Source organism: Vitis vinifera, chromosome 16, assembly GCF_030704535.1.
Source record: "Vitis vinifera cultivar Pinot Noir 40024 chromosome 16, ASM3070453v1".
Lineage (NCBI taxonomy): Eukaryota > Viridiplantae > Streptophyta > Magnoliopsida > Vitales > Vitaceae > Vitis > Vitis vinifera.
Window position 1 is genome coordinate 1,754,852 of NC_081820.1, and position 27,144 is coordinate 1,781,995.

Sequence of the window (27,144 nt, forward strand, 5' to 3'; positions counted from 1 at the left end):
TTAACTCATTTGACTCATGTTAAATTTATTTATAAATAAATAGGTTAATTGAATCATAAATATATTTAATTAAGATTTTAATTATATAAATTTATATAAGATGACTATTAAATATGAGTATTTAATTATTAAATAAGTTACACAACAAGTTAATTATTTAATAATTAGGTAATATTTGGGTTTATGTTTTGTTTTTTGAAATATTTTTATTTGAATCAGGTTTGGGTTGACCTATGTAATATAATATATTTATGTTTTGACACGATATAAACATGACCCACCAACATGAATCACCATCCCAAGTTTTTAGGGAAATTTTATCCAAGACTAACTTCGACAAAACTCTAATTTTCATAATTCTTTCTATCCTATTTAAATTTTTATCCTATGTTTCTCATGGTTTCTTAAACCATTCTATAAAAAGACATGTAAAAAAATGTTTTAAGGAGCATTTTTGACATTTAATTGATTTGTTTAGTTATTATTCCGAACAAAATTAATTGAAAATTAGTTATTTTGAATTATATAGTTATTATTCCATGACTTAATTGGGTCTTTAATATTATTTAGTTATGAAAGAAATTAATTAAAAATAGGTCTCATGAGATTGAATTCTTAATTATTATGAAGATAATATTCTTAATTTTTTTAATATCTAAATTTGATAAATGATTATTAATATTTGTATGAGTAGAATTAAATGAGCATTGAAATTTTATTCATTAATTTATTATAATGTCCATAATATGCCACTGTTTTATTAATACGTAATTATAAAATTACTTTTATTTTTTTTAAATGTACACTAATTTTTAATATTAGTATATCAATTAATATCTAAATTTAATATAATTAAATATATCATTGACGTTAAAATAATTATAATAATTTAGTAATGGCATTTTTGTCTAAATTTTTGCTAATGAGGGGACTTTTATTTTTTTATTTTTATACTATTTTGATTTTAGGAAAATAGTAAAAAAAAAAAAATGATTTTATTATAAAAAAAGTAGGAAAAAAAATTAAATATGATAAAAATTTATATAAATATGATGTAGAACACAAAATTTGTCGATAATTTTATTGTTCGTGTAAAGACGCATGGGAAAAATGTCGATCAACACATGGATTAAAAATGTGGGTCCACACATGGATTATCTTGGCGGGTGTGGTTCATTGTCCTAGCAAACACCAAAAATAAAATAAAATAAAATGAAATAAAAATAAAATAAATTAAAATCAATAATTTATTTTTATATATTATTTTAAGTTTATTTCACTTATTTCAACCTTTTTATATAAAAACTGAATAACTTAAAAATGTCTAAATTAAAACTAATTAAAAGAAAAAAAAAAAAAAAAAGCAATTTTCTCTTGAACATACACATTTGATTGACTTTATTTCAAAATTAAGTTTTTTAAGAACTTATTTTTTAAGTTTGTACGTAAGCGTATAATGCTGCTTTCATGTCATATTTCAATACAAAACTTATATTTGAGTACAAATTTATTTCCTCAAAAACAACTGAAATAAAAAAAAATCCAGACAGACCCGCAGCTCCCATGGCTCCCATGGACATGGGCAACAATATATGAGAAGATAGACTACACATTTTATGCTTTACAATTACAACCCATCAAAGAAGCCATCAATGGCACCAAATCTTGTTCTTGGAGTAGGGAAAATTTTAATTCAACAAGGATAAATAGGGAGATGAAAAGAATTTCAAATTTATTGATATGGCCATGATCATGATCATATACAAAGATATGGTGTAGAAGAGCCCCTTGTAGAATGGTACTAATGACTGTACATTAAGTGGCAGTGCCTCTTTGTTAAGGGAAATACCACCTTGGAAATTAATAGAGATCATGCCCTTCAAATTCACTGCTCTGCTCAGCTCTGCTCTGCTCATGCTACCACAACTATGACCACAATGATCAGAATTACCCCGAAAATCACCAGCAGCAAACAGCTCTGCAATGCAATATGAGTTAAATTTAGTTTTACTTGTATTGGCTAAACCTCGGTCGATTAAAATTTAGGGTTTAAGAGTCCATTTGGAAGTAATTCTGGTTCAAGCATTTTTAGTCTAATGTTTTTGTTCGAGAGAAAAATTTTTGTAACAAATTTGCATGAAACTTTAGTAGATGAGAAAGATTTTTTAAGAAATTAAGATAAGTATAATATAATAATATTGCACAATAAAAGAATATATCACAAAATAGGGTCTATATGATCATATTCGTGTATGTAAATATTTTGACTAATTCCTACAACTTACCATGAATAGAAATTTTTTGAATTTCTTTTTGTACTATATATAAAATTCTATAGAGTGCAGTCAAATATTAGTGAAATATCAATATCCCTCTTTTGATATCAGTACCCCTAAGCTATGGATATTTCGATGGAACCATCGAGAATATTGTGGATATTTTCATCCTTAGATATCAGGTATGGATGAGGGATTCGACAGGACAAAGAATGGAAAGTAGAAGTGACCTACCAAACCGAACATCATGTTTCGTCCCTAATCCCCAAGCTAACACATGAGTTGCTGGAATTTAAGCTAATGTGTGGTATGATGGTTAGTGATAATTTTTTATCCAAGTGTAACTCAGCAAGGTAAAATTCAGTTCATGTTTCTCGGCATCACCCTATTTCCTTTGCAAATTTTAAAAATAAAATTAATGAAACAAAGCAAATTTACCAGAGAGGAATTAGATTTTTGGAGTTTGGATGCTTTCTCCAGTTGGGTAGAAGCTTGTCCAGTTGCAGCATGGGATTTCTCGATGTTTGAACTAATGTCATCTGCAAGAAAGATATGTTCAGCACTCTATTTGATCAAGTCAACATTACAAGAAGTTTCAAGAGGAAATGTAACGGACAAGAACAATGTGTGACTTACCAATCATAGTTCCTTGTCCGTGGACCAGTACAGCCAGATCTTTGAAAATTTCATTCACCTCACCAATCTGTTGCTGAATTTCTTGGATTCCTTGCTCTCTTTCTTCAATTATGGCTTCATTGAAGGTGATCTCATTGTCCAATAACACAACTTCCTGTCTGCACTAAATCAATTAGAAACTACGGTTTCATAGTAAAAGCATTATAATATGGTAATAATGTGTTCAAACTCGATCTAGACTTAGAAAGATGAGTTCCCATTTCCAGCAGATTAAAATCAGAAAGTTATTAGGGGTTTGCCAGTCATATATAAAGATGAGAGACCTAAAGTTAATTTTTAATGGGTGAAGGATGAGTGGTGGGGGGGTCGGGTGGAGGGAACCCCAGTGGGTTCTGGCCCATGCACCCCAGGCCATGGTCAGACTAAAAAAATATTTCTGCAGGGCCAACCACCATGCCATGTTCTTACATAGACTGAGCTGGGCAGTTGAATTGGCCCAGACTTCCAAAAATGGCATTTTCATTCAATAAGGGAATGAGATGCAAACATCATGGAAAATGTCTAGTGAATGGTAGAGTACTCTAGTTTGTTTGAAGGGCAATAACCAGGCAGTTAAAAACACTTTTGTTGAAGAGGTTTACTTGATCCAAACTTTGACGCCAATACTACATTTTGATAAATTTTGGTGGCAGTTGAGGTGTTTGGCCTCGCAATCCATAACAATTAACCCCAAAAATTCCTGGACTCATCAAAGAGACATCCCGATAATCAATGTAAATTTATCAAAAAGAAACTTGGAGAAGCATTCATACCTTCTAGATTCCAAAAGAACAGCTTGTTGCTCGAGATTCTTCCCTGAACTTATCTCCAGCTCGCGTGCATCATAACTGTGTAATATTTAGTCAAAAAAAAAGAAAGAAAGAAAAGAAAAAAAAAACGTGAGATATGCAACCTGAAAATAAAGAAAGCTTTTACGAGACACCAATAAGTCATTTGACAGAAATCTTTGGAAGCTAGGGTTCACCAATCCATCTAAGTATAGGGTGGGACCAAATTGAGATTCTTGTGCAATATCGAGTTTGTGGATAACAGAAAAGTTGCCAACATCAACACAGTACTGGGGGATATTAGAATAAGCAACTTGATATACAAAGCTACATATAAATCATGCTTCTTCGAATCTGTTGCAGAAACAAATAGTTCAAGTTCAATGGTGCATTCTAAAATGCTAACCCTCTTTCAAATCTTCCATAAATAATCAATCAAGACTTAAAATGTACAGTACTATCAAAATCAACAGTTTTGGAACTTGGAAGATTTTGTGGCTGAATAAAACACTCGTAGATTCTTGAAAGCTTTTTTTGGTCCAATAAAACCCATTAGTTTACATTTAAGATTTTCTTCGATATTCTTGACCTTTTTTTTTTTTATTCCCGCAAAATTTGAGTGGGATTTGACCAGTATTAGTTGAAAGGTACAATGAATATATCAAACCAACATCAAGACTTTGAAGCCTTTATAAACAGAACAAACAAATCTAAACCCATAACAGTAATTAAGATGCCTGGTAAAGTTTACCTGGATGGCAGAACTTCCTTGGGAACAAAAGGAGTATATGCCGTCTCCCTCTCAACTGCAAGCCTTTGAGCCTTTTGAAATTCCTTAAGAACTGCCTGAAAATCTTTTGCAAGCTTAGCATCTGCAATCCTCTTGCTAGCCTGCAGTTTAAAAAAGGAATTTCAGGGTCCAAGAACTCAGCCACAAACAAAAACGCAAAAGCACGAACACATCCCCGAATCATCAAAAGAACAGCATATTTGTAAGACAAGAATAGAAATCCTCTGAAGAACAAGGATATCAAATTTCTATAACAAAACACAGCAATAAGGCATGCAATCCAACTTAGCATTGACAATCCTCTTGCTTGCCTGCAATTTATGAGAACTTAGTGACAAGCAAAGCCAAACAACAATCCCAAATACACATCCTACACAACCCATATATACGAAAAAGCAAGTCATTTCTAAATCACCAAAATGAATTCATACTGCAAGATAAGTAGAGCAGTTTTCTTGATAACAATGAGGTGAAGTGGTGTAAACATGAGCGAGAAGGCAAGGCAACAAGATTAGCATCGGCAACCTTCTTGCTGAACTGCAGTTCCATCAAAGAACTCAGCAACAATCAAAACAAGCAATAAAACCCACAACCCGCATGACAAAAACACTAAAAAGGAAAACAAAAAAGGCATTCCATAAGGGAAATATAAGGCCTATTTGGCAATGTTTTCAAATATAATTCTTCAAAAACAGTTTTTAATGGTAATTCAAATATCCAAAATATTCTCCATATTTTCAATTGTTTTAAAGAATACTCTATAAATAGGCATCCGAAAACACCTCAATTTTATTCTAAAAAGCAACCTATTTTAAAGACGAATTCTCAAAAAAACTATTTTCAGTCAAAAGTTTGTCAAATTTAAGTTTGACAAACCTGTTTTAAAGTTAGAAAATTTCAAAAACATCCAAACAGAACCATAGGAATTTTCTGAAGAACAATGATATGAAATTTCTAAAACAAAAACATCAAAGGCAAGGCTGCCACTAGAAACTCCAAACTCATCTGCACTTACGCTAACTTCAGTATGCTGATCATTTTCACTTGCTTGCTTAAGCTTTGCTGAAGTATCTTTCACCAACTGCCCAATATGTAGCCTTGTCTTGTGCCTACAAAATGAAGTCAATCCAAAGTCAGAACCACCACACCATAAACCATTAATTCTCATTGACCCACCAAATTCCTTCAACCAAATAACCAAAACCCAGAAAGGGTTGCAGAAAAATCATACAAAAACTGATTTCTTTTATTAGTCAAAACCTAGGAAACTTATTTCAACAATTGATCATTCCCCACCGGATGGCTTCAATTCCCTCACCCAACAAACCAAAACCCAGAAGGGGTTTTCACAAAAAGCATCCAAATCACGTTTTCCTTAGTCAAAACCCAAAAAACTAAAATCTTCCCCAAATTCCCCGGGAACCAAAAAAAAAAAAAACCCAAAAAAACTCACAGCTTTTCACGGAGCTCGAGCGTGTCCTTGGGAGTCCCAAGCGAATTGACAAGGCGATAGAAGGCCGAAACGGCAGTGTTGATTCTGAAAACGCCTGCCGCCACGGCCTGTGAAGAGTCATCCTCTTCCCGCCTCTTTGTTGCCAAGGCCAAAGGGCTTTGGCCTGGCCTGGTCCGACCCCATTCAAGATCTTCAAAGCTCATCTCAGACCAAACCAAATCCAAGAAACTGTGAAAACTTGTTGGGAATTTGTGGGCGTGTCTGAGATTGGGGAAGTTGCAAAGGGAAGAAAAGGGTTGGTAGAGGAAGCTTCAAACTTTGGAGTTTTTTGACCCAACAAGGAAATATAATTGAAAAGGGAATCAAAGAGAGAAGAAAAGCCAAAGGAAGCTTCTTCACTAGGCTTCTGGCCTCCTCTAAGGACTCGGTTTTTTATTTTCCTTCATATGGCCCTTAAATTGGGGTCAAATCCATGAGGAAAATTAGCTGGCTGATCCATTCTCAATGTCCCTTTTGGAAGTGGTGGTGGATGGCCGTCACATTGATGTCGTGCCAATTTATTAAGAAAATATTTATATATTTATTTTATTTTATTTATTTATTTATCTTCAAATATTATTTTATTATTTGAAATAATATGTAATTTTATATAAAATTTATTAAAGTACATATTACAGTTATTTTTAAAAGTATTTTTAACCTTTTTATTATTTAAAAATTTTTATTATTCAAATATTAAAAAAGCTAAAAACGTTTTTTATAATTATTATCAAACTCACTTCTAAAACATTGTTAATTTAAAATATATTTTTTACAAAAATACGATGTTTAACAAATTTTTAAAAATACTTTTAAAATTTTGAAAAATCACTAAATACGTTTGGCACTAATTATAATTTTAATACTTGAAGGATGAATCTTATGTAGTTTTTCCTGAAAAAAACACTTAGAGATTTTCTTAAAAATACTTTTGGGAAAAACACTTTTATTAAAAACACTTCGAATATAAATAATGTTAAATGTATTTTTAATTTCAACGAATTGATATAATTTAATTAGTTGGTCTAATTTATTTGACAATAATTTTAAGAAACACTTTTAATCTTTTTTTTTTTTTTAAATAAAGTGTTTGACAAAATTTTAAAATATTTTTAAAAATATGAAAAATGACTTGTAATATTAAAAAACCATTTATAGTGTCTTTTGAAAAAACACTTCATAAGTAATTTTTTTTTAAAACACTTTGAATAGAAAAACTGTCAAACACACTCTACCATTTATAACATACTTAATATCATAAATAAAATCAACCAAATATATAAATTTTGAGTTATTGAAGACATATAATTTTAATTAATAGTTTTATTAGACATATTTAGAGTCTGTTTGCTAGTGATTATATGAAAATTTTTTAATTTAAAATTTATTTTGAAAAAAAATAGATATTTAGTAAAACTTAGAAAATACTTTAAAAAAAAATATGTAAAATCACTTGTAATATTTTTTGGAAAAACATTTAATAGGTTATTCTCCTAAAAATACTTTAAAAAAAACACTTCAAATAGAAATACTGTCAAATACATACTTAAAGTCTATTTGATAATGATTTTAGAAAACGTTTCTAATATTTTTAATATTTAAAATTTTTTATCATTCAACTGTTACAAAAGCAAAACACATTCCCAGAAATCACAATCAAACACCATCTTAATAATATTATCATAATTTTGTGTAATATTGAAGGCATTTTATTTATATGTCAATTTAATATCAACAAATATGTTGTTAGATCCAAACATCAATATTGTTCATCAATATTGTTCTTGGGTTAAGTTATGGAACAATGTAGTGTAAGCATGTGACTTCTATGCCTTTTCATTAATTATGAGTTGTTTGAAGTTCGATTTTGATGACAAAATTTAATAATAATAATCCATCTTCAAATATCTTTTTATTGAAGTTTTGTAGATACGACATATGTGGGTACAATACATAAATTTTCTTTAAAAAGATATTGCAGTTTTCCAAAGATCTAGTTGTTTAAATCAATGATGTTGGTTTATACTCATTGAAAAAATGGACCAAATTATTGGGAAGTGGTGCTTTTAGGTATATCATGGTATATTTTTATTAGAAAAATGCTAAATTACAATTATTAAACTTTAAATATAATTAAATTTTTTCTCAAAAATAATAATTGAAAAAAAAATATAAGAAAAATGAATATTTTCCTTTTTTTTTTTCCTTGTTCCTATAAATGATGTATTTACATAAATTTATTACCAAATAAATATAATATAAATTGTTGGAATCGGGTTTCTAAATAGTATCATCTTAACCTGATAAAACAAAAAAGAGAGAATAAACAATTTTTGAGAGTTGAAACTATCCACATATATAAAGGTCGAAATATATAAAGATCGAAAGAATATGTTTTTAAAAGAAAACTTTTAAATAAAAAAAAAATCATTTTTTTTTATGTTTAGTGAAAAAAAAGGTTAAGGCAAATTTTTGTAGTTTCTTTCACAAGAATTTATTGGTGTGGATTTTGGACATATTTGAAAGTAATTCGAAGCAATGAAAAATGGAGAGACTACCAGTCTCATTTTAGCATGAGAGAGAGAGAGAGAGAGAGAGAGAGAGAGAGAGATGAAATCATATAACAGACAAAGCACCAAATTTTCAGAGGGGTAGGAAGAGAGAAGGCTTATGTCAACCCGGCTAACCAACAATTTGGACTTGGAACTGACCTAGGGTTTGTTTGGTTTGGTAGCCACCTTACATCACTAACCCTAACTAACAAATTGGTTGATTTCTACAATTCAATGGATCTTGGAATGGAAGATGACCCAAATATTTCAAAAAAAAAAGTGCTTTTATACAACACCAAATTATTTATAAAAAAAAATGAAAAATAAAATAAAATCACCATCTCTTTTGTTATTATTTTGATAACTTACTAATATAGCCTACAAATAATTGTAAAAGAAATATAAGACATTGTTTGGATCCACTTTTGAAAAGTAAAAAAACTCTTTTTTAGGCATATTAAGTGCTTCCATACCTATTTGTGTAATTTTGTTTAAAGAATTTGTCTTTTAAAAAAATTTAATATGGAAAAAAAAAATTCTTCTTATATAAATTCTATTTTTTTTTGTTGTTTTTTAATTATATAAATCCCGTAAATTGAATTAATTTGTGCCTAGTGAATTATGTTGTTTAACGATTTTGTATTTTTTTTCTTCCATATTTTAGATCTCCAAATCCACATGAATAATAATTATTATTTATACATGATAATAAAAAATAATTTAATTAAGAATTTATGGGATTTAATATCTTATCACATGAAAATAAAGAAAAAAATATATAGCCAAGAACATGGGATTCCAAAACATTTTTTAATAAGTTTTCATGTGGTTTAATATTTAATAAATAAATAGATAAATAAATAAATCATAAGTGAGATCAATGGATGTGTCAATATACACCAAATTTTTTTTATTATTATTATATGGTATGATAAAAATGTTTTTGATTTTGTAGAAAATTATGTTACATATTTTATTAAATAGATGACAAGACTATTAATGATACTATCCACGTGTCAAGGAAGAGTTTATACATGGAATTAAAATAATCCTTACTTATAACCTAAGATATCTTTAAATAACATGTTTATCATAGATGCTCAAGTTTACGATCAAGTCTATGTTGGAATTAGTGATTAAGGGTCTCCAACGGGCGGGTCGGGCCGGGCCATGCTAAAATGCTAGGCCCGCGGCCGGGCCGCTGGCTTTTTTAAATAAGCCAAAATGGCTTTTAAATAAAGGAAAGGAGGGGGGGATTTGAACCCCTCCCCTCAAGCTTAAATTTCAAGGCTCTAACCAACTGAGCTACATTCCTTTTGTGCTTATTAAATGAGTTAGTTATATATATATAAAAATAAAGTATATTTTTTTTAATACTTTTTATTTTTGTAGTTTTTTTTTAAAGGGGCGGGCCTACGAGCCGGGTCGGGCCGGCCCGCCGACCCTAAAATTAGGCCTGTGGCCCGGCCCGCCCATAAACGGGCTTGGGCCTGGCCGAAAGCGGGCCGCGGGCCACGGGCTTTTTGGAGACCCTTATTAGTGATCATGACTGAACGTAATGTATTTACATTTCCCGTACTATATATCTCATGTGTGTGGGAAAATTAAATGTATATGGTATATAAAAGAATATAAGTTACAATGACTAAAGTCATGTGCTTACATTAAAGTTTTCATATACCATAAATGTTATATGAAATTAAAAAACGAGGATTCATGTATGTAGATGGAAGTATTCATTTGTGATTCTTGATGGAAGGTCACTTGAAATGATATAAAAGGGCTCGTGGTCCATCTCTCCACTCATCCTAAGTTTGTGAGGTTTCCTACCATTTTTGTATAAACATCAAGTGTGAGAGAGTAAGGAGAGAGAATATACAAAATGTTGATACTGATTCAAGCGATACAAGGTGTGAAACCAAGGTTTGGTTAATCTTGATTTTTATGATAACAAAACAATATTTAGAACTAATGACTATATTTCAAGTGTGATTAAGCAAGACGATTTCCAAAGTGGATCACAAAGACAAATCAAGTCAAGGAGAAATCATGAAGAAGAATACCACCTCAAAGAGAAGTGTTTTTCAAGACCCAAGCTTCATAAGATCTCTTTATAAGGTTGTTGGTGTACTAGGATTTTCATGCATTACATTATTTACTTATGCACCAAAATCATCCAAGAGTTATTTTGTTTTAAATATTTTAAGAATTGGATGATTTTATGTTTTCAACTAAAGCCTTATGTTAAATGTCTTTCCAACTTGTTTTAAAATGTTTTAAGTTGAAAAAGTTGGTTGTTAAGCCAAAAAACGGCTCAATTGGTTGAAGCGGGTGAGGAACCGATCGACCGCAAACTCAACCGGTCGAGGTCTGGGACGACCCCAACTCAACCGGTCGAGGTCTGAGTTGACCCACAGCTCAACCGGTCGAGGCCCGGGTAGACCCCTAGCTCAACCGATCGAGGGTGCAAAAAAAACTTTTTCTTTCTTTTAAAACGGTTGTTCAATCGGTCAAGGTTGAACCTCAACTTGTTGAGGTTCGGTCAAGGTTTGGTTGAGGCCCAATGGTCACCTGCCAAGCATTTAATGCTAACGGCTAGTCAACCGGTCGATTCCTAGCTCAACCGGTCGAACCCCCAAACAACTAGTTTAGCTTTTCTCTTCTATAAAAAGGCTCCAATCTTCATTGTTTAAAAAGCTTAACCTTCCTAAACCTTTCTTGATTATATTTGAGCGTTGAAAGAGTGTTTTTAAGTGCACCATTGTTCTAAAACTTGCATATCCTTAGTGCACATTTCAATCATAGTTTTCTTGTATCATTTGAGCTTAAAGTTCTTGTATTAGGATTTTTGTGAGATCATTTTATTTGTAAACCTTTGAGAGGAAGTTTCTCAAGAGTATGGTATCTCTTGAGAAGTGTAAAGGGTGCTTAGATCTAAAAGTCCAAGAGGGTGAATTGGAACCATAATCCAATTGTATTGCTTGAAGGCTTGATTTGGAAGCCTTGAATTAGTAGAACCTCAAGCTTGAGATTGAAGCTAGAGGAGAGTGGATGTAGGCCGGGTTGCGCCGAACCACTATAAACTCTTGTGTTTGCATTCTCTCTTCCCTACTCTTTTAATTTATATGCAATTGTATTTATATTGCTTATTATATACTTGCATATAATTGTATTTTCATTCAGATAGTTTAAATTTGCGAAAAGAAACTATCACCCTATTCACCCTCCCCCCTCTAGGGTAATTACCATAGGTTGGATTAGCCTAATATTCCTAACAATTCTTGTAGCACTTCAGGCGCTACCAACTCTCCTAAAAGCAATTGCTTGTAGGAAAGACGCATACCCTAACCTTATAGTGTATTCATCCAAGCGCCCACGACGAACACAAGAGGAGTTGATGGACGCGACCAACACTCCGATCTGCCAACACAAGGTATTGCCAAAATTACTTTAACATTATAAACAATCTATATAAGGTGATCTTTATCACAATATCACAATGTGAGTTTTATATATTGATTTTGGTTCATTAAACTAAAAAGAAAAAAGACTTAATATGAAAGTCATGAAAACATTACTTTTCGAATAAGTTATATTTTGACTTATATAATAGAAAACTATTTAATGCTTTATAAGACTTCTATGATATTGACATTTCCTTTTCAAAAAAGTCAAATAAATAAATAAAAAAAGTTTATGTGTAAAGGGGTATTAGGTAAAACTTAATACTTATTACTTAATGACTTTAAGTTAAATTATAGTTAAATTATTGACTAAAAACTTATTAATTAATTTTTATTTTAACTATTAAGGTGAAATATATTCTAAATCATCAAATTAACATATTTATCCTCATAAATTTGATATCACAATTAATTTGTTCCCCTATTTGATGTAAGATATCATAATTTGATAATAAAAATATTTGTTCCTTTAATTTTACATTACTTGGGAGTGAATTAGTTTTATTTCTAGTTCAATTAATTGATATCCATTTTCAACATTGATCATTGATTTTTTTTAGATGGAAAGAGGAATTAAATCTCCCCCCTCAAGTAAATTTTTTCTCAAAAAAAAAAAAAAAAAGACTAAATTTGTTAATTCAGGAGAAATAATATTAATTTAATATATTACTTAGATTGAGTTCAAAAGATTGAGAAACAAGATCACAAAGAAAAAACCCTAGAAGACAATCAATGAAATCTTATTATATATGGTCTCAAGCTCTAAGAAAAAACCCTAGAAGACAATCATACCTCAATGTATCTAAAAATGGTATCGTAATGTATCAAATTTTGATCGTTCAGTATATATGATGAAATTTGAGCCTTTAAAGGGGGTTTTATGCTTAGACTAATATATTTTAAAAAAAAATCCTAATATAAAAAATAATTTTAAAATTAAGATACTTTTCAATTTCAAATAGAATTCCTCTTTTAAAAAGATGAGTTCAGTGTTAAAATAAAAAAATGATGAAAATATCATATTTTTGTATTTATCTTTTATATAATTACATTTTTTCAAAACAAAAATATTTTTTTATTTTAAGATTTTTCATTAAATAAGAATATAAACAAATGAATTTAAAGTAGAAGATACAAATAAATAAGAATATAAGTATAAATAATGAGATCCAAAAATGTATACGACACGTTGCCTTTTTGATAAATATAGAAAAAGAAGATTTTTATTCTCTAGTCGTACCTATTGAATTATTCTAATACCACCTGTTAACATTTGTTACATCATGTGGATATTAAATTTCATTTGAGGCATGTTTTTATAAGGAAAAAAAGGGGAGAATTTCACCTCATCCAATCAGAAAGAGACACGTGGCTTCGTGTGCAAACCGGAGGGTAATGAGATGGAGAGAATCGAGTGCTGATTTCTTCTATACATCATTAAATCTTGACATTTTCCATTGAGAAATTCTTCACGAACCGAAATTTTCTGAGTTCCCAATTGATCTTCGAAGCTCTACTCATGGCGGTTAGTCTCCAAATCTCTTCTTAATTTTCCTCTGTTTTCTATAATTTGTTTGGTTGCTAGGAAAATCTGGAGGAAATGAAGGGAAATCGGAGTTCTTTTTGAAAATTTTGTTTTCTACTGTTCTCTTCTGGTTTCCTGGCAGCCAGACTGAGGTTATTGGAATTGGATTCGTGTTTTTGTTGAATCTTTAATTGATTTGATTTGATTTGATTTGAAGTGTGTTGCATGTGCTCAGATTAATGGCTTCGGATCTTGAGTAGTTTTTGCTTTGTGTTGTTTGTTGAATCTGTTTGGTTGCTGAGAAAATATGGGGGAATGATAGGTAAATGAAGTTGAATGAGATTATTTTGAAGATTTTGTTCTCTATTGTTTTCTGAGCAGCCAAAGGGAGGGTTGTTGAAAGTGGATTCGTGTTTTTGTTGAATACCTATTGAATGTGATTTGGAAGTTGTATGTGCTCAGATTGATTGCTTCTGGTGATGAGTATTATTTTTGTTCAGGAAATCGAGGTTGAATGAGATTTTTCTTGATTTTTATTTTTTGTTTCTGTTATTTTCCTCTGGTATCCAAGTAGCCAAATTGATGGTTGATTATGTCTTGTGTTGAATCTTTATTGGATATGATTATAGACGGTCAAATGTGCTCCAATTAGTTACTTCAGATCGTGAGTGGTTTTTGTGTTGCCTTGATAGTTGACAATTTTGTGTGCGATTGTTCATATATCTGCTTCATAGCAGCAGATGACTGCTTCCATTCTTCTTCGGTTTGTTTGTGAATTTGGATTTTGCAATCACAAAAATAAACAGAATAAAATGGTTGAGTCAATGAATGAAATTGAATAATGTATAACTGGATTAATGAGCTTGAAATGGTTTAGATGGACCCCTTACTTAAAAGATATTAGATTCAGTAGAAAGGTCTGGGATTGTGAATTTGCATGAAAGATCTCAAATCATGGACTTGTGTGAAATCCCTTCTTTGATTCATCTGCCACAAGATTAGTGATTTCATGGACTTGGGCTTCGGTCTTTCATATAGAGCTTGAAAATGATTTTCTTAGGAATGTTTTCATTTTCAAAAATGAAAACAATGATCTTGTTCATTTTGGAGTACTTTTAATTTCTAAAGTGTATACATATTTGAAAACATGAAAAGAAAAAAGAAAAAAAAAGCTTTAACATTTCCTAAAATTGACTGGATTTTAAAATATCTCCAAAAACGGTTTCAAAATTTACTACCAAATGCATATCCTATGTTGTATTCATTCTTCCAGTTCTTGGAAATAGAGAGTAGTTCTTATTTCCATGAAGAAAATAATCCCTAAAACATATGTTGGTTTTGCATATTTATATTAGATCTTCTGCATCTAGATAAGTTCTGCCATGGTGCCTCAAAAAAAGAACTAGTTGATTGATTGACGTTTTACTTTGATGATGTGGCATGTCTAGTGGTCATCTATATCATATAAGATAGAATAAAAGGGCTAAAAAAGTTGAAGAATCCTCTATTCACATTCAATGACAATTGGCAACTTTGAAACACTTGTTTAAAGCGTGTGAGTTTCTTTGTTTCTTAGTGTGATTAATTAGGAAAATTATGAAACAGATCAGGTTTTTTAATTAATGTCAAATGAATGTGTGATTGTGTGAGGTCTGTAATTCAAAATAAAGGGATTGTAAAAGAGGATAAAAACATGTCTACAAATAAAAAAGTCCCATCCACATGGAAAACTCGTTGCCTGTGCATGTGGGAAACTCTCTTTTCTTACCGTAGTGGGCCTAATGGCTTTATCATGAAGAGTCAATGTATAGAACAAAACTGACATAAAAAACCACTCAACTCCTATGTCTTTAAACCAGCCACAGACTATGTACACATCCATCTCTACTGTGATGTAAAATAATTACCTTCTACTTGTGATTATATATGTGTGTATGTATGAAACTCCTATGTGGTATTATGCACTTTCTAATTATACAAGCATGCTTTCCATCTTGTGCATTGTTCTTGTTGATTACAGATAAGCACGGTGAAAGTCAGCAATGTCTCCTTAGGTGCATCTGAACAAGATATAAAGGAGTTCTTCTCCTTTTCTGGTGAAATTGAATATGTGGAAATGCAAAGGTTTGTTGTTTTAAGTAACTTTGATGTTATTTGATTTATTTCACTCTTTATACTCTGTTTGGTTGGATGGAAGTTGGTGAGGAAGAGGAATGAAACTTTGAAACTTATGGCAGCTTTTTTCTGCTCTAAGTAGCTTATGATTTTAATTTTCTTTTCCTCCATCTTCTTTGAAACCAGTCAAAGTAGTGCTGGATTATGGATCAAGCTTCTCATGTAGTTTATTCCTTCTTTCTTCCCAGTGAGAATGAACGGTCTCAAGTTGCATATGTTACCTTCAAGGATACCCAAGGGGCAGAGACTGCAGTTCTTCTTTCGGTGCATTCACTTCTCAAGATCTTTTAACTTATTCCATTGTTTTACTTTCTGTTATTGAACTTGCTAACTTTTCACTTTGACTTTTCTATAACTAAGTGCCTGTTTGGATAAACTTCCTTTTTTCATTTTTAAAATTAGATTAAATTAATAAATTTTATATAAGATTCAAGATCTCTTAAAAGGTTTTATATTGAATAAGTAAAGATTTTAAAAACTGTTTTAAAAAATTGAGGTATGAAAATAATTTTAAGACCTCAAATTTAAAAATTTTTGAAGGTTATTTTTATGGACATAGGTAAAATCTATATTTTTTTTTGTACAAAATGCTCTATTTTTATATAGAAGTTTTTTGTTGTAAAAATAAAAAACAGAAAGTGTATCCAAACTGACTAAACTTTTACATATTCCCATATGTCCAATTTGATAGCCATTGTTGTACTAGTACAATAGGCATTATACCAAACTTTATTTTCACTTTGGTGGTCACCACCTGGAACTACTAACTGTGAGGTTTCTAATGGAGGTTCACAGTTGTACTAGACAAGCATTCTTGCTTTGTTTTGATCCTGAGGAACCCAATTTCACAACTGGTTTAATGGTTGATACTTCATTTACTTTTGTTTAGGTGTCAATTCTAAATGCCTTTAAATAGCCCTAGTTACCTTTATTCTGTGAGTTTTACCCATGACTGGTCCCTTTTCTTTTTCGTCAATCGGTCATTTTCAATATCAAAGAAGTTGTATCTCTAAAGACTGGATGATGATCTCTTCACCAATGCCCTTGTCTGAAGAGTTCTGGTCTGGGCTTGTTGAATGACTTTCTTTCTGATCATTTAGTAGACACAAAAATTTGTATTACAGGGTACTGGAAAAGTATGAATTTCCATTTACCATCCAAGTAGCATCAAATTCCTTATTTTGAAATATTATGCTGTACTTTCAATTCCTTTTTCATGGTAGGTGGGTTGTCTCTTTTTTGATGGTTTTTTGATGGTCAGTCTCTGATTACTGTAATCCCAGCTGATCTGATGTCCTCTGCATCTATTTTTATCCTCATTAAATCTCACTGTACCCTGCTTTAGTTCAAGAGGTCAAGTTTTCTAAATCCCATGATTCCCATCCCTGGTTCTTCTTATCCTGATGTTATTTCTCCATTTCAATTTTTCTAAATCCCATGATTCCCATCCCTGGTTGTTCTTATCCTGATGTTGTTTCTCCATTTCAATCCTTTCTCCCCTATAATGAAGCCATTCTGTATTTCTGTGCTTTCTAGGGAGCAACAATTGTTGATATGTCTGTTATAATAGCGCCGGCACCTGATTACAAGCTTCCAGCTGCTGCTTCTGTACAGCCTAGGGTGAGAATCTTATCTATGACGCTCATTCTTTGCAATCTCAGAGGCCAAATTGATATCAGTTTTATGATCAAACTGCTTAATCTCCTCAGGCAACAGAGAACACAAATGTGGGGGCTGGTGAATCCCCCCTCCAAAAGGCTGAGGACGTTGTCAGTGGTATGCTAGCCAAGGGCTTCATTCTGGGGAAAGACGCACTCAACAAGGCAAAGTCCTTCGATGAGAGGCACCAATTCACCTCCACTGCCTCGGCAAAAGTCGTATCTCTGGATCAAAAAATCGGCCTCACCGACAAAATCAGCATGGGCACAACCCTGGTGAAAGACAAAGTTGGGGAAATGGACCAGAAGTTCCAGGTTTCTGAAAAAACCAAGACTGCCTTCGCAGCTGCTGAGCAGACAGTTAGCAATGCTGGTTCAGCCATCATGAAAAACCGTTACGTCTTGACCGGTGCTTCATGGGTCACCGGAGCCTTCAACAAAGTCGCCAAGGCAGCAGGAGAAGTTGGGCAAAAGGCAAAGGAGAAGGTGGCTGAGGAGGAACAAGGAAGAAACGTGGGGCAAGGCTATTCTCAGATTCACGAGTCGGAATCCCCGAAAGCTGCTACGAGTGAGCAGCCTTCCAAGCCAGCCCCGGCTCAAGGTTTGATCCTTTAACTTCCTAAAACTCTTGTGTAAATGAGAGAGGATTGGATCTTTATCCTCTTCAGATTGCCTGCTCTTTTTCTTCCGCATGAATGTGGGAAATGTAGAATAGTTTGACATATAAACTGTTGAAAATGGCTGCTATACATGACTTCAAATTTGATGATTCTGTTTTATTCAATTCCTTTGATTTAGATTTATGTAGTGCTAAATTCATCTTTTGTTAATCTCTTTCGTGTTTATTGAGAATCTTGTATTTTTATCACGCTTTTATATATGGTAGTACGTAAACATGTGATGCATTGTGAGGGTGTATATGCATGATGTTATAATGTTGCTTTCATAATTTAGTGGTATCATCATCACAATACAAAATTTATTAAAATTAAAATTTATTGGTAATATAATCTTTAAGTCAGTGTTCTTTTAATACAAAATTTAAAATCTCATTTTAATAATTATTTTTGTATTAAGGAATTAAGTTGGTATGTTTATAGATAGATATATCAAATATATTATCAATAATATTTTATTATATTAATATATAAATTAAAATTTATTATGATAATTTTAGAGAAGTAGAATATCAATAGCTTAATGCTTGAAAATTAATTTTAATTTTTAGATTGTGTTCAGTTTGAGAAATGTTTTTTAGTTTTCATTTTCTATTCTCATTTTTTGTTTTTTTTTTTCAATTTTAAGAAAAGTGAAAATTGTTTTGTTTTGTTTTTTAAAATAAAATTTGTAATTTTTTTTTGAGGTTTTAAAAAAATTGTGAATTTTATATAATTTATATGCCACTAGATCTATTATCATAATAGATAATATGACTTCTTTTATAATATAGAGAATGTGATATTATGTAACAACAATTATAATAATAATTTATATTCTATTTTTTATACATTAATATTATATTGTATTGGTTGATTATCTTTTTTAAAAAAAATATTTTTAAGCAATAATATTTATATTCCTTATATATGATTGTAGACCCCGCATTTCGGCTCAATGCGTTTCCCACTCGGTGGCGAGTTCGATTTTTATTTGAAAAAATTGATTTTATTTATTGTTTAAAAATGACTTGGAGTCGCCACTTATTTTTGTTTTATTTTTAAAAGGGTAAACAAAATAAGAAAGAAAAACCCTAAGTATGACTCCTTATTTGGAAAAGGTGATTTACGAAAAACCGGATCGGGTACAGGGGTCAGGTTACTTATCGGGAAGGTACGGTAAAGACCGTAGCACCCCTCTAAGTCTCTAAAGTCGGGTCTCTACTAATAAAATGAAGCAATCATGACAATTGATGAACAAATCAATGAATACCCAAAATGATCATGCACGTATGAGAGTCAGAGCATGCACAGAAAATGACTAGAATGTGAGTAGATATGTACCTGGGCAACGATCCTCAATGTGCTATCAAGAAGTGAGGTTAGTGCACAATTAAGGAATAATTCCGAGCATGTCATAGAGTAGAATAAATCAGATATGAATATCAATCAAATCAACCAATCAATCGATCATAGAATCCCATATGTCGGGCCCCCACCAAAGCCCGCTGTACTTTTGTATGAATTAATTTTGTAAATTCCATTAATTGGAATTATGGAATTTAAATTCATGTTTATTTTAAAAGATTTTAAAATCATGAAAATTGCTTACCGAGAAGAAAATAGCGGCAAAATTTTATTGAAAATGAGATATTGGTAACATAAAGAAAATGCTCTAAGGATGAAGAAAAATATGGAAGTTGGAATTATTTGAAGACCGGAAATTTGAAAAGTTATTTACAAGATAGAGTTTGGGAAAACTCTTTTTAAAAAAAAAACAGGGGATGAGGAAAGTAGCAAGATGACACGTGGCTTAAAAAAAAGAAAAGTTGCATGCCAAAGGTGGCCATGTAACTAGAAGTATGCAATGGTGGGCCCAAGGAAGAATGATTGAGGGTCAAGCTTGAACTTAAAGTGAAGCAAATGTGGCGTTTGGTGAGTCAATCAGTGGGTACTCATCTCTTGATTGCACATTGAGGATATTTGATGCATGCTTGGATTTTATATCCACTTGAGACTTTGACATGTCGATTGATTTATCTTGATTGAGGATTCCGATGCCATGATTTCTTCTGTGTTTCATTGATATATTCGTTTGAGACATTGACATGCTGGATTATTGATGATTGATCTTATTGCTTTGCTTTTGTCATGATTGTTCTGATCACTTCACATGCATACACTCACTACTGTACATCATTCGACTCGACATGCTGATCCACTTGTCGGTATATTATTTTGATCATCTTTGAGCGTGTTGTCTTTGTATCACTATCCATCCGATTGTCGTATTCTCGCTTATCTTGTGTGTGTACATTGATGATATATCTGAGATTTGTTTGATTGTGTGTTGCATGACTACTTTCCTTTGCGTGATTGCGTGCCGCTTGTCTGTGTGGGTCGCACATCTATCCCCTTGTCTCCCACTCTCTAGTCTCGGTCATTTCCTTCATTCTGGTTCTCGCTTTTGCAAGTGTGAGACCTTGTGTGTGCTTGTACTCCGATCGAGATAGAGGTTAGGAGTAGGGTCTAGCGACGGGCTATACCGATGTTTGGGAGCATTCTGGAGGCGAGCGACACATTGTTGTTGATTGGAGTCCGATCATTGAAAACCTGTATAGCCCTGAGCTAGGTTTCATGGATATTTGTGCAACCAGTGTGTTTCATCTTCTGCTTTAGCTTCTTAGGGTTTCGGATGCACCCACATCGATCACTGTGCACTCTAGTTGACTATTGAGCGTTGAGAGTTTTGAGAGGTTTTACCATAGGAAACCCCCTCGGATGTCGAGGTAGTGCATGTGTGGAGGTGATAACCACCTTACATGGAAGCGCCCCGTCTCTTCGAAGGCGTGCAAAGGGTTGCATACTGCCGGAGGGTATGATCGCTTCTGCTAGGGATCTTTAAAGTCCACCCATATCCATGTAGAGCCACCTTGACCTTGTAGGTTGAGCCGTAGATCATTCGATTAGGACTCCCTCCCTACACGTGGGTGCATTTGAGGGCCTTCATAACCTCTTTAGTTACAGTTTGGATCCAGTATTCCCTCTTTTTAGTCTCCAGTTGAGAGTGCTCGGAGATCGGTATGAGTTTGAGTATTGGTTGGATCGCCTTTCGTCTCGTCGCTTTAGATTATGCTTTTTACTTTACAAGTTTAACATGTTTTCTCCCTAGGGTTTTCGTTCTCATTTCTTGGCTTGACACACCCCTTCACTTTGTTATCACTCACTCGATGCTTTGGGATATGTTCATTGATCATTTTTTTACACTGTATGCTTATCACGGGCTCAGTACCTCATCAGTTGTTTGATACTTGATTCAATTTTCAACCCGATGCTCATATTTTCACTACGGAAAGGTGAAAGGCGCATTTTCACATCCACACTTTTTTCGAGAGATTCGCCTTGATCACCCTATCATTTTTTCTCTTATAGAGCTCGGGTTGAAAGTTGAGTTAAAGATATATGTTTATTGATGGAGTACCGATCTCGTGATAGTGTGTTTTTCGCACCTCTTTTATCTCGGATTATTGATGAGAATTCTCTGGTGACATTTGTAGCCATCTCGCAGTGGATATCTTTATGACTCCAGAGTTCTCGTCATATATCCAGATTTCTGATTGCCACCTCAGGACCATGTGCTTGTATGTTGTATTGTCGTCTTTTAGAGTTTTATCTTGTGTCCTTCATCCATCTTGTTTGCAATGTAGGGAGTCAGTTTAGGAGTCGGTTGAGTCTGGAGTCACATTCTTGGAGGAGAGTTGGAGGACGATTGATCAGAGCAGATTCATATCTGAGTTCAGACAGTTCAGTTGAGATGTCAGACGAGCTAGCTTCCACACTTGCTTCCATCCAGGAGTTCATGGCCGAAGTCAGTAGACGCTTAGATCAGATAGAGAGTTCTCGCCAGGATCCCCAGCCGGTTGGCATGGTCATTGATGAGACAGTTCCTCATGCATCTCAGACAGCACAGACTATTCCACCTAGGGTTTCACTCGGTACTCCATTCCATCTGATAGATCATTATGAGACCATTCCACCGCCTACTGTCACAGTGCCGCTTCCCTTGGTTCCTACTATTGAGGATACTCGATTGGCCAAGCAGGAGGCCAAGGTTGAGAGGCTTGAGTCCATGATGAGACAGATCAGATTGCAGGACGGAGGTTTGACTTGGGATGACAGAGATGGCATACCGGCGGCTAGCTTGCCCGCCAAGTTTCGCATGCCAGACATTGAGCGTTACAGTGGGATTGGTTGTCCCAAGATCCACTTGAGGCTATACAGCACGGTCATGAGAGCACATGGGATAAATGATGCGCAGTTGGTGGCCCTCTTCCCTATGTCACTTAGTGGGGTAGCTCAGAGGTGGTTTGCTTCAGTTGAGCCTTCGAGACTTCGCACCTGGGAGGACGTGGCTCGTGAGTTCCTGACTCAGTTCGCTTTCAACGCTGATATTGATGTATCCAGACGAGAGTTGGAGGCCACTAGGCAGAGGTCAGATGAGTCTATTTCTTCCTTTGTCACTCGTTGGAGGACAAAGGTGGCTGGTATGATAGACCGGCCTAAGGAGCAGGATCAGATTGATATGGTTCTTCGGAACCTACAGCCGAGATTCGCGAGACGTCTTATGGGCATCCCGTTTCAGGATCTCAGGAGTCTAGTTCAGGCAGCTTTCAGTGTTGAGGAGGCCATCGCTCGAGGATTATGGACAGATACTACCCCTTCCCCTGACAGTAAGGGGAAGAAGCTGATTGGGCCATTTGGTAGATCTGGAGAGGTTGACGCTATTAGCTATCAGCATCGGAGGCCTGCGCATCACTCGCTTTATAGACTTCCTACAGTTAGGGCTCATTTCCTTCATCCGCAGTATCAGTATCAGCCAGATTATGCTCAGGAGCCTTATATTGCTCAGACTAGCATGCAGCCGTGACCACCACATCCGAGAGCCGCTACTCACCCGCCACCTAGACCATATGCACAGAGACCCGCGAGACAGTTCACTCCATTGGGCATGACTTTGACTAGAGCTTTTGAGAAGCTCAGAGACGCTGGAGTGATTGTTCCTTTGGTGCCGAGGCCTTTGCCCCATCCTATTCCTCCTCATTTCTGCTCCCATGAGCATTGCTTATATCATCAGATGCAGGGGCATGATACTGAGCGTTGTTTAACACTCCATCATGCGATACAGGATTTGATTGATTCAGGGGTGGTTGACTTGGTTAGGCCAAGTGTGACCACCAATCCCCTGCCTACACATTCTACACATGCAATTCCTCCTCCTCCTGGTCTTCAGTAGATTGATTTGGATATTGAGGGTACTAATGGCATATGGTGTTTTGGAACCTTCCAGGATGAGGACTTAGGTCAGTCGGCATGGGTACATCGCTTGGTAGTAGTTCAGCTCAGAGCACTCTTTATCTTGATTATGGTCATCATCAGAGTCATTTTCCATTTTGTTGAGTCCAGTTTTTAGTTTGTCAGAGTTGTTTTTGTTTTGTTGAGTCCTGTTTTTGGTTTTAGGGTCATTGTTTTTAGTTTCATGTTGAGAGCCCAGTTGTTTGTAGTCCTTTATCATTTCATACATGATGTACTCGTTGGTTCATTTAGTGATATGGTATTTTATCTGAGTATTGTGACATTTTTCTCGGGAGTGAGTTTTACATATCTTGTGTTGATGCGTGTTATGCTTTCGATATGATACATTTTTCACTTACAGCACGATCACTTTGGCCTGACCTATCATGGAGGATATTGAGCCTATTTGACCTAGGATCAGGAGATCGACCTAGGGGATTTGAGACTATGACCCATTTCACCTTCTGATTAGAGCAGTACCATATCCATATCCACACCTGACTCTGTGGACTTGATGACCTACCCATTTTGAGCTTGACATGACACCACCCCTTGACACCATTACACGACTTTACTACCCTTGTTCGCCTTATCATGCTACAATACCATTGCCTATCCTTTCCATCATTTCATGGGTCTGACCAGGTAGTGTCTAAGATGGTTTGACCCGAGGCGAGCTTTACATGATGATAGATGGATCGTGATGAGAGAGTGGCTTGACTGCTTGATGATGTTGTTGAGGCAGATGGATCGTCATGGAGCATCCAGATTTGAGCCATTGCACATGACTTCAGAGAGTCGGGATGATCAGAGGGTGATTTTATGAGATGATGGTGAGTGGCTTGAGATGATAGAGTGAGTTGATTTTCAGAGTACATTGACGGTTGTCATAGAGCATTAGTGGGAGCTTTCACACGATTTCAGAGGAGTCGCCATGACTATGTTGGATGGATGCCAGTCTTTAGTATTGGCCATGTGAGATCTTGAAAACACGATGTTCGAGGTTTTGGTCAAATGATGGGTGACCATCATTTCATGAGCCTATTTACTTTATCACCCTCACATATAGAATTACCCGTTGCTAGCCCTTTGAGCCTCACACGAGCACATAACCTTTTCTTTCATCACCTCATTTACCTATTACACTGGGTTAGGGACCCTGTAGTGCTTGCATGCTATGTTTGGATACGTCATGAGTTCCAGACCTGACATACATATTCGGGTCTCATTCCTCACTCTTCATTGTGATATTTTCCACTTGGACATCATTTCATCACTATTTTTCGATATCACATACCACCACTTGTGATATTCGTTCTCTGTCTTTTCCTTTCCTCATTGATTACTCGACATTATCCTTGTTTTACCTTGAGTGGTAGTTTTTCACACGTCACTGCATGGAGGATTGTCACATTCTTTCCTATCATTCACCCCATGGGCAGTGGTTCAGAGATGTTATTTTGAGAGGTTGTCTTGTTAGTGAGGATTCATGTTACATTCGTATGTGGAGAGGGTTTGATCTTTTGGCTATCTATTTCATGGGAGATCATTCATTATTGATCAGAGTATGCAAAAAAAAAAAAAAAAAAAAAAAGGATAGCGCATTGTTCATTTTATTATTTTCCATTGGGCATGTGTATGGACATGCTAGTTTGCTTCATTGGGTTCATGTGTTAGAGAGAGTTCGTATGAGAGCTTCTTTTTGAGATTCCATCTTGGTATATTTTAGGTGAGAGTATGAGTCGCTCATTCAATTTTTGTGAGAGAGGCGAATGACCTTTCTTCAGTATCTCTGGATCCTTACTCTATCCATCATTCCGTCTATTTCAGATGTGACTACTTTCCATGCTTTGATGCAGGGTGACCATCACTCACTTTTCTATCTCTTCGCCTCCTTTCATCTTTATTTTATCCCTCCGTTTCATTCCACTTCATCTTATCTCATTCTATTCTCATTTTGTTTGATGTTTGACATGGGTTCAGCATCCACACTTTATTCTTGCTTATTCGATGTGTCCATTCATTTATCATCACTTTTCGTGTGGGGACCTCTAGGTCCGAGACTCATGACGTTTTCTATGCATTGCATGTCATGCACGAGGGATATGGGGATTATATCATTGGGATTTTTGAGCCTAGTTTCCTTTCGTTTCTTTCACGCTATTACCTTGGCCTACGTTACGTCCCGTGTCTGAAGACCACCCTGAGGCCATTACTTCACATTGTGTTTGATGGCTCACACATGGGCAATACTCGAGCTTGGTCGGTGATTATCTCTCGGAGCATGATGGATGTGGAATTGAGATGATGATTTACACTGGGGCATACCCCTCTTATCGGTGATGGACTTTTAGAGGCGACGTTATCTACACTGGGGCATACCCCGCTCATCGATGACGTTTTCTTTCGGGATGGTGCCTTGCACTGAGGCATAGTCAGTTCGCTTCTTCACTTGGATTACGATGGATTAGGAGTTGTGGGATGACCCTATACTGGGGCATAGCCATTTCAGAGAGAGTTTTTATTGGAGATACAATCACTCTACTCGATACGCTGCATTGGAACACACTTTACTCATTGATGGTTGATTTTTGAGATGACGATTTATTTGAGGCGTAGCCCTCTCATTGGTGATAGACTTTGATTGTTCATTGGGGCATAGTCATTTCAGTTGGTTTATACTGGGGCATAGCCACCACATTCACATTCATGGAGCCCGGGGATTCTGATTCATATGGATTACGTTGAGATGTTTCCGTTTTGGCACCAGGAGTGGAGGTTGATTGATTTGTTGACTTGGATACACTACTTTACACTGGGGCATAGCTAGAATGGAGAGTATTTTTCATTAGAGCATAGTCACCCTATTGGATCCTTTACACTGGGGCATGTCCATCTTTTGGAGGGAGATTAGATTGTTTCTTTACATTGGAGCATCTACCGAGTGGTATGGAGATCATTGGATTATTTCATGTTGTCCTCATTACATGTTGGGGCATAGCCACATAGTCGGATGTTTTGATATCGAGATTTGACTGTTTGTGATTGCTGCTTTCGATGGGTTTTGGAGCTATCGACACCTCGGGTTTAGTCTTCTCGACATACTTGGGTGATCTCAGATATCTCCCTACCTTTCATTTCATACTCAGACATTTCACCCTTGATGCTTTCATACTTTCTATATTACCAGAGCCTGATCATCACCTTATTTTATCCTACACATCCCACCGTGACACATGACCTCACCCCTATCTCGATTAGGAGGAGATGTAGATCAGTCCTCGATCATCTTGGTTGTGTTTTCATACATTCTTTTGGACTTTAGGTTCAACATCTTCCATGATAGTAGGGCTTGACAGATTGTTGATTTATTAGTGACGATGTTTTCACTTTGACAGTTGGCATGTTGAGTGTTGTTTTGCTTGCTCTTTTCATTTTGAGCACTGGTCGTCATTATTGTTATTATTCATCACTTAGTTTTGTAGTGTCAGCATGGTGTCACGATACATGGTCCTGTTTGGCATTACCTATTTGAGGTTGGACATTTTCATTATATGATGGATGAGCATATTTCAGAGTACAGTAGTTTTGAGGCATTTTGCATCTCTATCTATTCATCATTGCATATTGGGGCATACCCCCTCTCTGGGAGCATTAAACCTTCCACAGGTTTCATTCACTTTTGATCTAGTTGTCGACCCTGAGAGTTGCATATCGGGGCATACCCTCCTTCTCCGAGAT

At 34.7% G+C, this 27,144-nt stretch overlaps 3 protein-coding genes across 3 annotated transcripts; 2 read left to right on the plus strand and 1 right to left on the minus strand.

Moving 5' to 3' along the window:
• Positions 1 to 1,581: 1,581 nt before the first annotated feature.
• On the minus strand, positions 1,582 to 6,508 carry LOC100249411 (syntaxin-22). Its single transcript, XM_002274064.4, has 7 exons — positions 5,983 to 6,508; positions 5,545 to 5,638; positions 4,491 to 4,630; positions 3,725 to 3,799; positions 2,913 to 3,070; positions 2,715 to 2,815; positions 1,582 to 1,978 (listed from the first exon to the last, which is right to left on the minus strand). The coding sequence occupies exons 1-7, from the start codon at positions 6,183 to 6,185 to the stop codon at positions 1,913 to 1,915; spliced, it is 837 nt and encodes a 278-aa protein (XP_002274100.1). The 5' UTR covers positions 6,186 to 6,508; the 3' UTR covers positions 1,582 to 1,912.
• Positions 6,509 to 13,318: 6,810 nt separating this feature from the next.
• Positions 13,319 to 18,192, plus strand: LOC100244246 (binding partner of ACD11 1). Its single transcript, XM_002274128.4, has 5 exons — positions 13,319 to 13,562; positions 15,583 to 15,686; positions 15,926 to 16,001; positions 17,274 to 17,357; positions 17,447 to 18,192. Exons 1-5 carry the CDS (start codon positions 13,557 to 13,559, stop codon positions 18,008 to 18,010), a joined length of 834 nt encoding a protein of 277 aa, XP_002274164.1. The 5' UTR covers positions 13,319 to 13,556; the 3' UTR covers positions 18,011 to 18,192.
• Positions 18,193 to 21,865: 3,673 nt separating this feature from the next.
• LOC104882007 (uncharacterized) lies at positions 21,866 to 22,978 on the plus strand. Its single transcript, XM_010663886.1, has one exon. It carries the CDS (start codon positions 21,866 to 21,868, stop codon positions 22,976 to 22,978), a length of 1,113 nt encoding a protein of 370 aa, XP_010662188.1.
• The last annotated feature ends 4,166 nt before the right edge of the window (positions 22,979 to 27,144 follow it).